This window comes from Orycteropus afer, unplaced genomic scaffold, assembly GCF_000298275.1.
Source record: "Orycteropus afer afer isolate SDZICR_OR568_19922 unplaced genomic scaffold, OryAfe1.0 scaffold00287, whole genome shotgun sequence".
NCBI lineage: Eukaryota > Metazoa > Chordata > Mammalia > Tubulidentata > Orycteropodidae > Orycteropus > Orycteropus afer.
This window is the reverse complement of record NW_006921874.1, coordinates 2,818,829-2,833,006: the sequence shown is the minus strand read 5'-3', so window position 1 is coordinate 2,833,006 and position 14,178 is coordinate 2,818,829. Positions and strand designations below refer to the sequence as shown.

Genomic DNA, 14,178 nt, shown 5'->3' with positions numbered 1-14,178 from the left:
TAGAAATTCTAAGAAGGGAGACACAAGCATACTTCAAAGTTGGCAACTTTCTTTCTGCTCCACCTTCAGCAAACCTACCCTTCTTGCTCCGCCATCTTCTCACACAAAGCTCAGTGTGGAGTTGTAGGAAAATGTAGGAAAAGCTCACACCTCAATTCCTAACTGGGCTTCAGCTAGGTGCTGAGGGAGATAACACAATGAATACTGGAAAAATCCTGAGTGGCCTTCTAAGAGTTAACACGCTTTTCTTAGCACCTAACTTACTGGCCTTTTGAAAGCAACTTAGAAAGCTGTCCTTAATGCTGGTGATATTTGGTTCTTTTTGAAGATTTCTCATGGCAAAGCTGAAAAGACAGTGAACTTTCAGATATTCACATTTAAGAAGTTAACAATTGCATCTGTGGGGCTGAATTGTGGCCCTAGCTGGCAGAGGTTAAAACAAGAAGCAATGTTTTAAGTTCTTGTGACATTTACAAGAACCATAAAGCTGGCTTTTGCTGGAAAACTTATGCTTAATCTAAGCTGTTCTGATACAGTAGAAAATGTTCCCACATACGCACTTTGCAAAATGTTAGTAACAAAGTTTGGCCCATTTCTCTGAAAACAGCTAAATGTACCACTTTAGAGCTAGAAAGAACTTCAGTGAACAGCTAATATAAATACTGCTTTTATAGATGAAGAAACTGAGGCTCAGAGAGAGGAAAGATGTGTCCAAGGTAGTGGTTAAAAATGGGAATGTGGTCTTTTGATTCACAATTCAGGGCTCTTCCCTTTATAAAAGTAGGCAAAGCCAAATGCCACCAAAATTACTAACCTTTAAAGCTTGTACTTTTCTTTCATCAGGTAATTTGCTTTGAGTAACAAAAAAGCTTTAAGTAATCAAGTGAAATGCCCCTAAGGGACAAGCAGACCCATTTATATTCTTTAACAGGGGACATGGTGAACCTGCTGAATTCTAATGCTGAGAAGAATAAGAAAAGTATGGAACAGAAGTTTCCTAAGAGGGTAAGCTGGGTTATGCTTCAGGGTTAACGAAGGTTCAGTGGTCATATTTATCAAGAGTGGAAAAAACCAGCAAAATTCCAGTTGGTACTGAATCTAGGCAAGCGGGAAATAAAGAAAACCAAAGGGCCCTGACAAAGCGTTAGTGAAGTCTGTACAATATCAACAAAAGTAAAAAGCAAATGTTACCTCCTCAGAAAGGCAAGTATGTTGATCACACCCCACCCCACCCCACCCCAATCACTCTCTGTCCCATTTGTTCTATTTCCTTCATAGCACTTCCTACTCTCTGAGAATAGCTTGTTCATTTACTTGTTCATTTTCATTCTCCCTTCAACACTACAAGAACGGGGATCTTCGTGTCTATCTTATTGTCCCCAGCACCTAGAACAGTGCCTGGAACACAGTAAATGTTCAATAGATACTGAATGAATGAATGAATCTGACTAAAATAAGTTAGACTATGGTTGACACATTCACGACCACAGTGATGAGTATAGGACAGGATAGGGATTCTAAATTCAAGGATGCTTTCATCATTGCTACTTCTAGTCAGAATAAGTAACACCAACACATAATGAACATAACTATTATTCAGTTATAAAGAGAAACAAAATTTTAATACATGCCACCACATGGATGAACCTTGAGCAATTATGCTGAGTGAAAGAAGTCAGGCACAAAAAGAACAAATATTCTGTGATTCCACTTATGTGAATTGTTTGGAATAGGTAAAACCATCGAGAGAAAAGAAGATTGGTGGTTACCAGGGGTTAGGGATGAGGGGTGAGTGGGGAAAAAAATCATCATAGTATCCACTTAAAATTGGTGAATTATATTTTACATGAATTGTTCCTCAATAAAGACTAAAAAAAGGAAAGATGAAACCTTAAAATAACCTATCTCTATTCATAGACAAACAAACACAGAAAGTTCTGGAAGGATACATACCAACATAGATACCAACATGAGAGATTTAGCTACTGTTATATACCAAAGATTTAACAGTGGTTGTTCTTTAGAGATTGGGGGTGGACATGGTGGGCAAAAGGGATAGGAAAGAATAAGGACATTTAATTTTTTTTATTATTTGCTTGTCTCCACTCCACAGTACACTTTTTTAACTTGCACATCAAAACGCAATCTACCTTCTTTTAATGGCTCCAAACAGTCCACAGTACATCCATGGTAACCATTTATTTAACCAATCCTCTATTGATGGACATGTATCACTAGTTTTTGCAATTGCAAATAAACCTACATATATTCTTAAAAAGAAAGAGAGAGAGAGAGAGAGAAGTAACATCAATGTTTCTAACTCAGGGTGAAGAATATAGGACATTAGCCAATATGTGCATCATCATGGCATCATGTGTCAGAGGGTCCTGATATGGGTACTGGCATTGGGCAAGGTGGCATACCCGCAGCAGGTGCTCTAGGGCATCGAGGTAGGTTGCCAGGATTACAAATACAATGAGGGATCCTGGGGACCTGAGAGTTGACTGCAAAGGGGGCTTTGGAATTGATAGCTGGACTGAGAACATCTGGAATTAAGAGTCAAAGAGCCACCCTAAATTTCTAAAGGAGATGATGGGGTGTAGCCATGAAGGCAAGGAACTCATCCTGAATTAGGCCATTCTAATTTGAAGTGGAAATGAGTTTTGAATACTCCATAGGGTAGTAACTCAACTAAGAGTGACTACATTTAATTTTGGGGAGTGGGAAATGGGATCACCCTTCTGCAAAAGGGACATTGCTCTCTGTGTTAAAGATATTAGCCCTAGGGCTGTAGTTTCTACAGGAATAACATGCTTACAAAGATTCTCCTAATGATAGAACACACCAAGTACAGATTAAGATTCATCTATCCCTTTGTTCTAATTAAATTTTAGGGTTAGATATAATCATTCTCACTCCAGCCTGAAACACTGACAAGCTGAGCTGAAGTGTAAAATCCCAAAGTAATTCAATATTTACTAAATTTAAAGGAAGTAATCCATTCCTAATTCAAATTTATGTACATCAATTCCACACTTTTACCACTGCCTTATTTCTCTGGTGGAGTAGTAGTTAAAGTGCTCAGCTGCTAACTGAATGGTTGGTGTTTCGAACCTACCAGCCACTCTGTGGGAGAAAAGACTGGAGATCTTCTCCCATAAAGATTACAGCCTTGGAAACCCAATGGGGCAGTTCTACTCTGTCCTATAGGGTTGCTATGAGGCTGAGTCGACTCAAAGGCAATGGGTTTGTTTTGTTTTGGTATTTCCTTTAAGTTACTCTTTGGTCATTAAGACTTTCAGCAAAGCTATAATTATTGAACATTTTTTCACACATACTGGAGATACTTCTAGACCAAATTCTATTTTCAGTGCACCTGCATACAACTAAAGAAAAATGTGTGTACTAACTTGAGGACAGAGATCCTGTATGTTCCATGTTCACAGCCCCGTTGCTCCACAGAGAACCTGGCATCTAGTAGACATTTAGTAAATATGTGCAGAATTAATTTGTCCTAAGACCTATCTGGTAGCATAGTGGCTAAGACACTTGCCTGCTAACCAGACGGCTGGCGGTTCAAATCCACCAGCCACTCCTCGGAAGGAAGGTTGGGCAATCCTACTTCCGTAGTGATACTGCCTCGGAAACCCAAGGAGGGGTCGCTATGAGTTGGGGCCGACTCGACGGCACATAACAACAACAACAACAAAGACCTATCTATACCCTGTTAGAATTATTATACACATACAAAGTTGCAGGCATGGCTGAGTCGGCATGTGTGTATGTGTCTATGTGTGCACGTGCTCTCAAAATCCCATCAGCATCTGCCCACATGGTCAAACTTCAGGTTGAAAACATTATCCATTCCCCCTTGGCATGTATGTTTGTATAACAAGACCCTGAAACAAGTTTAACCATAATAATTGCCCCAAGAAAGATGATTTTAATTAGCATTTCCCCAAACACGCCAATCTTCTAGCACCTAAAAAGTGAACTCAATTTTCATTAGGAAAGCTGTTTCCTTCTCCCTAGAAAACATATGCCTTTTAAAGTTTTTAAAGTTTCAATTGCCAATTTAAATGTCCAGTTAGTTCATAATAACACAAATGCATGATTTACCTGTCACGCTTTCCCTGGAAAGCCCATTTGAACCACTTCCCAAACCACTTTTACTTCTGCTCAGACTAGTGTCCAGTACTACTACCTTGTTTTCAACTTCTGAAGCTCAATTCTCCCAAGTGCATTCCTGAGGCAGGCTGACAAAAGCCAGATGACACTTGCAGCCTCCTAGGATAACCTGCTGAGGAGATTCTCAGCAGGCAAGTGGAAATTGGAGTCAGCCTGGAGATCTGAAATGAGTTCAGATTGGAGAGGTCAGTTTGGGAATCATTAGTGGGGAGGTGAAAGGTGAAGCTATGTGAGGAGATGAAGTCACCCAGTAAGCGGATATAGCAAGAGAAGAGAAGCAGATCGATGACAGGACCTTGGGAATTCTTCCACTTAAAGGGGCAAAAGAGAGAGAAAGTGTGTGTGTGTGTGTGTGTGTGTGTGTGGAGAATGAGATTTCAACAAAGGAGACCTAAGGAGTGTTGGGAAGACAAGAAGGAAATCAAGATAAATTAGGAATTATGTGGAGGATGAGAGAGGGGACACTTTAAAGCAAGAAGATATACAGAAGTGCTAGAATCTCCAGAGGTCAAGAAGACTGAAGCCAATTTCAAATTCTCATGGACTCTAGACTTCCTGGAGCCATGGAGACTGGATGAACCTTTAAAACGATTGCCCGGAGGTCATCTTTAAACCTTAAACCAAAAATATCCCCTGAAGTCTTCTTTAAACTGAACACTAGTTGAGGTGAACTTGTAAAAAAGGTCTGCCTTGAGCACTAGACTCTTTTAAGAACTATCTGTAAGAGACTGAAGTAACAACAGCAACTCCAAAGATTAGACAGGAACCTTAGGTAGTAGTGAGTTTATGTTAATGGAGGAGGAACAACTCAAACAAGGAGGGTAAGCATGTCAGTGAATTTTACATGTAGAAACTTGAACCGATGTATGTTTTGCTGTATATATTCTTGACAACAATAATTAAAAAAAAAAAAAAAAAGAAAAGGAGATGGCTGAGGCCAAGAAGATGCCATCAGAATTTAAAACATGGTAGTCACAGATAACATCTGGGAAAGCAGTCATCCTGATGACATTCCTATGGACTCTATATGCACACACATGGATGTGCACAGGTGAGTACAGGTGAGATTAAATACTAGTATTGAATGAGGCTGGTACTAGGTATACAACACAATGATGGTTGGTCGAGGGTCTCCTTTTGCAATGCACTTTGCCTAGAACATCTCCTTTAAAACATATACTGTCAGCAGCATGGATGTGTTTTGGTAAACCTCATGAAGGTATATTTAAAAAGTTCTGACTCAGCTCTTCGGAAGATTCGTTGAAGCTGTATGATTCCAAAATAACCAGTTATAATTCAAATGCATTCACTACAGTGGCTCCCAATGGTTTGGAAGTTAAAAATAAAAAGTGTGGCGTCATTGATTTGGTGGTTGATATTGATATTCATATTACATGACAATCAAATTCATCTGGAAAATGAGGGTATTTGATAGGATGCTCTTAAAGGCCCCCTCCAGCCTCGACTTTCTAGGATTGTCATATGCAGGCCTAACGCCAGTGATTTTAAAGATATGGGATATGAAGTAGAACGTAAATGCAGCAGCAGAACTGGTTGGCACATCAGCCTCCTTTAATACCTTAAATATATAGAGGCCTTCTGTTATAATACTATAAAAAGAGTTTTTGGCTGTTTAAGACATTGATTGCTAGCTTAAACAGAAGTTTGGAAACTACATCACAAAATGATACACTGCAAAATGAACCAAATAACTTGCTTACAACCAATTGTAGACCTTATGATACAGCTAGCTATAGGAAAAAGAGAGAGAGAGAGAGTGACAAGACACTCTGGCAATTAATGTTCTTGCTGTCTATAGAAAAACAAATGAGGTTCTGGTCTGTAACAATTAGCATCATTGTTAATTGTGCATGGGCTTAGCAACAATACTAGGCATTTGGGATGGCTTCCACTGATTGTTCCCTTCTTTTTCTAGATCACAAAAGTACATTCAGACAGCTAAATAACAGCAAGCACTTATGCAGTAGATAATTATGAGGCAGAGATAATCATAATCTTGTATATTCATGAAACAGCATATACAATGGGGATTACCAAAAGAAGTGTTGCTTTATTATTTTACTACTGGTTGGAAAATTTGCTGATCTTGCAAATAGTTTTCATACATCATTCAGTCCACCAGAAATCAAAAATGGCCCCATCAACATTTACCAAGGCTGTTTCTTTCCCACCCATACCGTCTGGATTTCTCTCTTCCCTTCTCACTAAGATCAGGTCTCAACTGCTCCTACAATAACTTCAGGTCAAACTGATGAGCACCATAGTAAGAACAAAGAAAGTGTTAGGATTTGTCTTGTTATATAGCAAAACTGTTACAGAGAGATGATGCTAGCATGAAGCAAATTTGAAAGCAAAACAAAAACAAAATTCTTAACATTTCCCCCATAAAAGGAACTATAAAAGCAAACTCATTGCCATTGAGTAGATCCCAACTCATAGTAACCCTGTAAGACAGAGTAGAACTGCCCCACAGGGTTGCCAAGGCTAGAAATCTTTACAGATTCAGACTGCCTCATCTTTCTCCCACAGAGTGGCTACTGAATTCGAACTGCCGACTTTTTAGCTAGCAGCAAAGTGCTTTAATCACTGCACCATCAGAGCTCCTTATAAAAGGAACTATAGGGATAATAAAAACCAAACAAATCAAACCCGTTGCTGTCAAGTTGATTCGGACTCATGTTGACCCAATGTGTTACAGAGTAGAACTGTGTTCCATGAGGTTTTCTAGGCTGTAATCTTTACAGAAAAGATCATCAGGCCTTTGGGTGGATTCAAAGCACCAACCTTTTGGCTGGTCGCAGTAGGAAGCACAAACTGTTTATACAACCCAAGAACCTGCCTTATAGGGATAATAAGCATGTCAATAATGCTAGTATTCTTGACATCATGTCACACCCCACCTATGATCTTTTAATGCCCTCTTGATACTAATATTGTGTGATTCAGTGTTTATGGGTACCTATGCCATTAATCTCAAAGAATTCTAATCTGGCTATGAAATTAAACACTGAACCTACTATCCTCAGTTGTCAAATAAGTCCTCTGGGGCCCCAATGAGACTAGACAGCCCAGCTACTGAAAACTACCTGGGTATCTAAAAGATGACCCATTATTCTATTTTAATGTGAATCTACTCTGGTGGGGGAATACTGAGGCTACAGCCTTTACTCTAACTTATCTGGCCTGGGAGCAGAGGATAGGAAGTAGGTGGGTAGGAAGAGAAAGAAGAGCACTAGTAAATATTCCTGGAGCCAAGAAGCCTTCTTCAGTCCAAATACAGCATTGGTGAACATCATGACCTTAGAAAACAATGTGCGAAGCCAATTTTCATTCAAGTAGAGTCCACACTGGCTGAATGACTTATGATTCTCACCAGCCCCTTCAGTACTAATGGCAATAAGATGGTACACCTGGGGGCAACAGTCGTTGCCTGCAAGGGCAGCATCTTGAAGCATTCTCGGGCTTTCTCTCCCCTACAATTATGAACTTTCTGGTGCATGATTACATTTGCCCTGCTGCAGGGGTCATGTTGTAATGGTCCCTGACCCATGAGATTAGTTTACTTTACAAGCATATATATTTACATACTTTTAAAGCCCTAACATTTTCAAATAATTTATTTACCTGCCGGGAAATGCTGCCCTAGTTGTTCCCTAAAGCACCATGGGCCCAGCAACAGGCAGGCATTCCTCAAACACCGTGAAGAATGCTTGGTTGATGGTGGGGTCTTGTTAACAGCACACGCTACCATGTGATCCATTTCGGCAAAAAGAGAAAAAGGAGTGAACAACCTATGGAGCAGATGTCTGGGGTGCTGGCCCTGAATATTCATCCCATTTCTGAATGAGGTCAACTTTCAGACCTGAGACTATAGGCCTGGGTGGTTTCTAGCACTTTTTGGAAATAATTTGTTCACGCTAAAAGTCTAAAGATCCATTGCATCGAAATTAAGCTCATGGGTAACTAACTGCATGGTCTTTTTACCCTAGATGATCTGAACTCATTGAAACTAAAAACGCATTGTCACTTACCGTGCCGCATCTAGAATCTGAAAAATCCTCCACCTGTTGAAGGAACAGTAAAACCAGTTGCTAACAAGAGCTTGCAAGAGAGGAGTTAATGTAATACAAGTTTTCCATTTTGCTTCGATACCTTATTTTGCCAGCCTCCCAAAGTACAAGGAAAGAGCTCATGGATGGCTCTCCCACTTTGCTCCCCATTAGTTCCCCTGAAGTAGCTGGGGGAGTTCTGAGACAGAGGGCAGAAAGGAGCAGAGCAACACCCAAAGCCAGACCTCTGCATGGCTATGGACTGGGAGTGAGAGCTCTACCTACCGCTCATTCATGGTAACTCCGTTCCCTTCACAAAGAGCAATGACAATCTCAGCAAAAAACAAAAACCAATAAACCAAACCCCAAAAGAAACCAAACTCTGTGGCATCAATGAGATGAAAATGCCTGATTAAAAGGAAACGAGAAGGCATCCTCAGGGATTTTTCTTATTATCAGGACTATATGAAACACAGGTAACGAAAGGAAATGAAAAGGAAAAAAAGAACAATTAAGACTCTGCTGAAGCTCTTCAAAAACATAAAAATTCAAAGCGCTTACAACTTCTTGTCTCTTCCACCTGGACTCAAGTAAGCAATATCTCTCCATTTAAAAAAAAAAATTGCTTAGCTGTTTCATAATATATGTCTATGGAGTCACATACTACATGGGCTTCTGATATTAACAAGGGACTGTGAAGTTTGCAAGGGTCAGTTGTTAATTTAAGGATTCAAAAGGGTTCAGTCAGCTTTCTGTTTTATGTTAAGCCAGAACAAGGGATATTATAATATAATAATATTTTTAGTTCAATATGGGTTTTATAGCCTGTGCATTTTCTTGGGAGAAATGTTTATTTGCATCAAATATGTTCGGAAGCTTTAGAGGTGAGTTAAGAGACTCTTTTAATCGCATGGCTAGCAGCAGAGATCATCGTTTGAAAAACAACACGAGAATCCGTCATGCTCAGTTCCTGCTGTGGTTAAGTGCCCACTGCCTGGTTTTGTGAGTTGTTAATACTGCTAGGGAAGTGTTATGAGAAATAACAGTGACGTACTTGGTGAACCTGACATCAGATCCATTAGACAATACACCCCCACACTAGTAGACTTACCATCTGGGGCCCAATATGTTCTTCTTCCATTTCAGCCACAAGAAAGAAATAATCTAGAATGTGCTGACCTGCCCTGTGACTTAGAGTTCCCGTACAGTAAAGAGGGGCTAGGGCTCCTTTCACCATGCTCATCCTTATGCACAAAAAAAAAATAACACAACTTTGAAGGAAAATAAAAGGAACAAAGAACAAAGATACAAGGCCATATGCTGATTCTTACTACCAGAAAATTCGAAAGTCAAATATGGAGCACTTTCCCAAACTGTAATTTGCATGTTATTTCACTGATATAAATCCTCAAATAACATAAGTATGTGCATGATACTGCCTCAGAACCCCAAGGAGGGGTCGCTATGAGTCAGATCCGACTCCACAGCAATGAGTTGTGTGTGTGTGTGTGTAATTGATTTTGATGGAGGCTGGACCAAATTTAACTTTAATTGGGAAAACTACTATCTCTTGACATTGTTTATTTCTGTGTAAACTTCGCAACTGCCTATTAAAGTCTTTCCAGTGATTGCACTAAGAAGACTTTCGGGAGCTTATTGTCTTACCTGGGAGTGCAGATTGCCAGAGGTGGGGTGTTCAGTGATGATCCGTGCAGATGTTACAGGAGCATCAACCAAAGGGGTTAATGATCATCAACAGTGGACCAAAGACCATGGGAAAAAGAAAAAAAGGAAAGGCATACTGATTAGAAACAAGAGATTAATTTTAAGAACATATTTTATATTTATGTATACATACACATTTTGGGAATATTCTTAAGTGTATTCTTTTTAAGAGACCCTGTAATCATGATGTTTTGCATTAAAAAAAACTGTATTATCTATTATATACCAGGCATTGTTATAGATACTAGGGATACAGTAGTGAGTAAAATAGACAAAAATCCCTGCCCTCATGGAGGTTACTATATTGTGGAACTGTGTTTAGGCCATCTGCTTGTAAAAGAGTTCCACAGAAATATACTGAAATGTTATTAACTCTAGGAAAGAGCCTCCCCATCTATTTGTGTCTTTATTTATGTATGGAGAACATAATGGAATCAGGTTCAACATTTGCATTAGAGAGAATTCTCTTTCTGATTGGAACCAAAAAAAAAAAAAACAAAAAAAAACCCAAACTCATTGCCATTGACTTAGTTCCAACTCATAGCGACCCCTCCTTGAGTTTCTGAGGTGGTATCTCTATGGAAGTAGATTGCCCAGTCTTCCTTCCGAGGAGTGGCTGGTGGGTTTGAACTGCCAGCCCTCTGGTTAGAAGTCAAATGTCTTAGACACTATGTCACCAAGGGACATTATAAATTAATGATTTGTCCTCATGTAAAGCTTTCCACTAAAAGGCTGTTAAGAGGCATATTTCTTTTCGAAGGTACCATTTAGTGGCCATGGAATTCCATGTGCTAGTACCCAAAAACAGGAGCTCTGGTAGCATGGTGGGTAAGGCATTTGGCTGCTAACAAGGAGGTCAGTGGTTCAAACCTACCAGCTGCTCCCTAGGAGGAAGATGAAGCAGTCTGCTTCTGTAAAGATTTAAAGCCTTGAAAACCCAGTGGGGGGTCACTATGAGTCAGAATTGAATCGATGGCAGTGGGTTTATTTAAGTATCAAAAAAAGCTATAAAAACAAGAAGTCTGTAAGTGGTAGTTTCATAATACTGCAGGCCCTCATCCCAACAGTTTCTCTCATTGGTTACTGTGGTGTTTTGTAATAGTTGGCCCAGGTGACATTCCTAGATTGGATTCACCACCCCTTAGCAAACCACATCTTTGGAGAGCAATAGCATTTGGTAGGCTCAAAACCAAAAAAAAAAAAAAAGAAAGAAAAAGAAAAAAAAAACCAAACTCACTGCTGTTCTGCTGTTAAGTTGGATCCGACTCATAGTAACCCCTCCTTGGGTTTCTGAGGCAGTATCACTATAGAAGTAGATTACTCTGTCTTCCTTCTGAGGAGTGGCTGGTGGGTTTGAACTGCCAGCCTTCTGGTTAGCAGTGAGATGCCTTGGGCACTCTGGCTCAAGGATCTATGCTTATGCACATGATCCAGAAGCAGTAAGAGTAGTCTTGCTCTGGGCCCAGATTCTAGGAGATATGACTAAAAATCTCCCAAATGACAGTTACTGCCTCGGTGTCAAAATAGAGAAAGGAGAAGACGAAAATGAAGGGAACACACATACACCATTGGAGTAACTGGAATTTTGGGAAGGTTGGGCAATCTACTTCTGTCGTGATACTGCCTCAGAAACCCAAGGAGGGGTCGCTATGAGGTGAACCCAACTCCACGGCAATGGTTGCATTGTGTTGCATTATGGGAACTCAAAAATGCCAGATAGGGATTCATGCTAACCAGGAACCTCAAACTATGACACTCCTGCTACTTTCTCATCTCTTGACACTTATATTCTCAGAACTGCTGCTGAAGGCTCCAGAAACAGTGACATTACTGACTTTGATATTAAGGATCCAAATTAAGATCTTAAAAAAAAAAAAGTATGGTATAAAAAACACAAGAGCTCTTGCATAGAAATCCTGATTCTTGGTTTCTGATCCTGGTTGTACCAATGACTCATTTGATGATGGGCAAATTTCCTTGCCCAATTTCTCAGGGAGTTGCATAAAATGAAGGAGTTTGACAAGGTAGTTTCTAAAAATCCCTCCATTTCCAACATTCTGTAATTCTGTATTACCTTTGCCTTTCATTTTGGTGCCAAGTTCATTAAATGTACACTGATCACTAGTCATTTTCTCAGTACAATGTGTCATTGGCAGTTCAGAGAGTCCAGAGCCCAGCATTCTGAGCTGATGAGTAAATGAGAACTTGGCCAAGACACTAATATCCATGTTGAAAAGTAGCTGAATATCATTCTGCCCAGGGAAACAACTTTGTTTATTTGAAATATAGGCTGGCTTGTTGTTTATGGTGGAAAAATTATACTAGGAAACTTAATTGAGAATGACAAGGGGAACCTAACTGATGAACAATTGACCCCTGGTTTCTATTTCTGCTCATGCAGCTTCTTCATCTGCCGGGAGCCTAGGATGGTGGTGATGGCTGTCCATCAGCTGAGACCTCTACAGGCACACATTTCCAGATAAAGGCTAGAGATGCTCAGCTCCTGTAAAAGCCACTTTATAAAAGGCACCAACAGTGTTTCTATCTGACTGCAAATCTGTGGCAGATAATACACTCTGTGGGAACCAATTACCTACCACTGTTGCAGAACTGCCAAGGAAATGACCCACTCAACCGCTCTGATTTCTGACACTGGACTGGTTTTCTCACTCTCTTTCCAACTCCCACACCAAGAGTTGCTGTGCCTTTGATTTCTTCACCTCCTCCCCACTTAGGATGCCCTTCCACCCTCATCTTGGTCTGGCCTGGTACATTGCTCCTCAATAACCCATCATTTCCTTTTACATCTCAGCCCACATTCTTCATTGGGTCTCCAAAGTTAAATACAGTACATCCTGGTGAAATAAACTTACCATTCTGCATGCTCAATGTGGTCTCCCTAAAAGGGATGGGGATCTGGTGGGGCAATGGTTAAGTGCTCGGCTACCAACCAAAAGGTTAGTGGTTCAAACCCACCAGCAGCTCTGTGAGAGAAAGACCTGGTGATCTGCTCCCATACAGACGTCAGCCAAAAACACCCTATGGGGCAGTACTACTCTGTCACATGAAATTACTATGAGTTGGAATTGACTCAACAGCACCCAGCAACATTAACAACAATCCATGCCTGCAAAGTCACAGACCAAGGACTCCAGTTCAAACCGGTGGAAGAGAATGGAGGACCCAGACAAAAGCTACATGTTGTCTTTGCTGGCAAAGTGTTAAAATGCTTGTCCTCTGCTTGTTGCCTGTGCACAGGAATAAGAGATGCTATGTTGTTGTTGTTGTTGTTTTTATGTGCCATCGAGTCGGCTCCGACTCATAGTGACCCCTCCTTGGGTTTCCGAGGCAGTATCACTATGGAAGTAGATGCCCCATCTTTCTTCCAAGGAGTGGCTGGTGGGTTTGAACCGCCAGCCTTCTGGTTAGCAGTCAAGTGCCTTAGGCACTATGCTACCAGAGCTCCTAAGAGATGCTATGGAACCATGAAAAGAGCCTAGGATAGGAGTCTCACAGACCTAGGTGCTAGTCCGTGCTCTTTCATTTACAAACTGAATGACGCTGCGAAACTTCCTGAACTTCTTGGCCTTGATTTCCTCCTCTACAAAACAGGGACAAGTGAAGCACCTACCGCAGGGATGGCAGTCAACATACTGAACAATTAGTGTGGCACAGGCTCTGACCAATCAGGACCAAAGCCAACTACAAACAGTGGGTGTGGGCAGGTCAACATGTACTTCCCAAGCTGGTTGTGAGGCTATATGAGATCACGCATATAAAGATTGCAGCACAGTGCTACATCCAGAGTTAGCACTCCATAAATTTTATGCATGGTTATCTTCACCTACAGAAGACTAGTAAGAAGACTGTGCAGAAAGTCAGTGAGTCTTGGGACAGGCTTGGGACAGGACTCTCAGATTCCATCTTGCTCACCCTGGGAACGGAGTCAGTTTCTCAAAGCTGGAAAGTTATCTGCATTTTTTTATATGGAAGAAAGGTGTCCCCAACATCTGTGGTTTCCTTTTCTGCTTTTTCCCTCATTCTATGCCAAAAACTCAACAAAACAAAACAAAAATCTCACTACCATGGAGTCAGTTCCAACTCATCACGACGCCCATTGGGTTCCGAGGCTGTAAATCTTTAGGGAAGTAGATTGTCCCATCTTCCTTCCACGGAGCGGCTGGTGGGTTTGAAC

The 14,178-nt window shown here is 40.7% G+C and overlaps 1 protein-coding gene across 1 annotated transcript in view; it reads right to left on the bottom strand.

Annotated features, from left to right (window-relative positions):
* HS6ST2 (heparan sulfate 6-O-sulfotransferase 2) overlaps positions 1 to 14,178 on the bottom strand; it is a 397,496-nt gene that overhangs the window by 103,455 nt on the left and 279,863 nt on the right. The window contains exon 3 of the mRNA XM_007950728.2: positions 8,241 to 8,273. Coding sequence (XP_007948919.1) covers positions 8,241 to 8,273 — 33 coding nt within the window. The remainder of the gene's footprint in view (positions 1 to 8,240; positions 8,274 to 14,178) is intronic.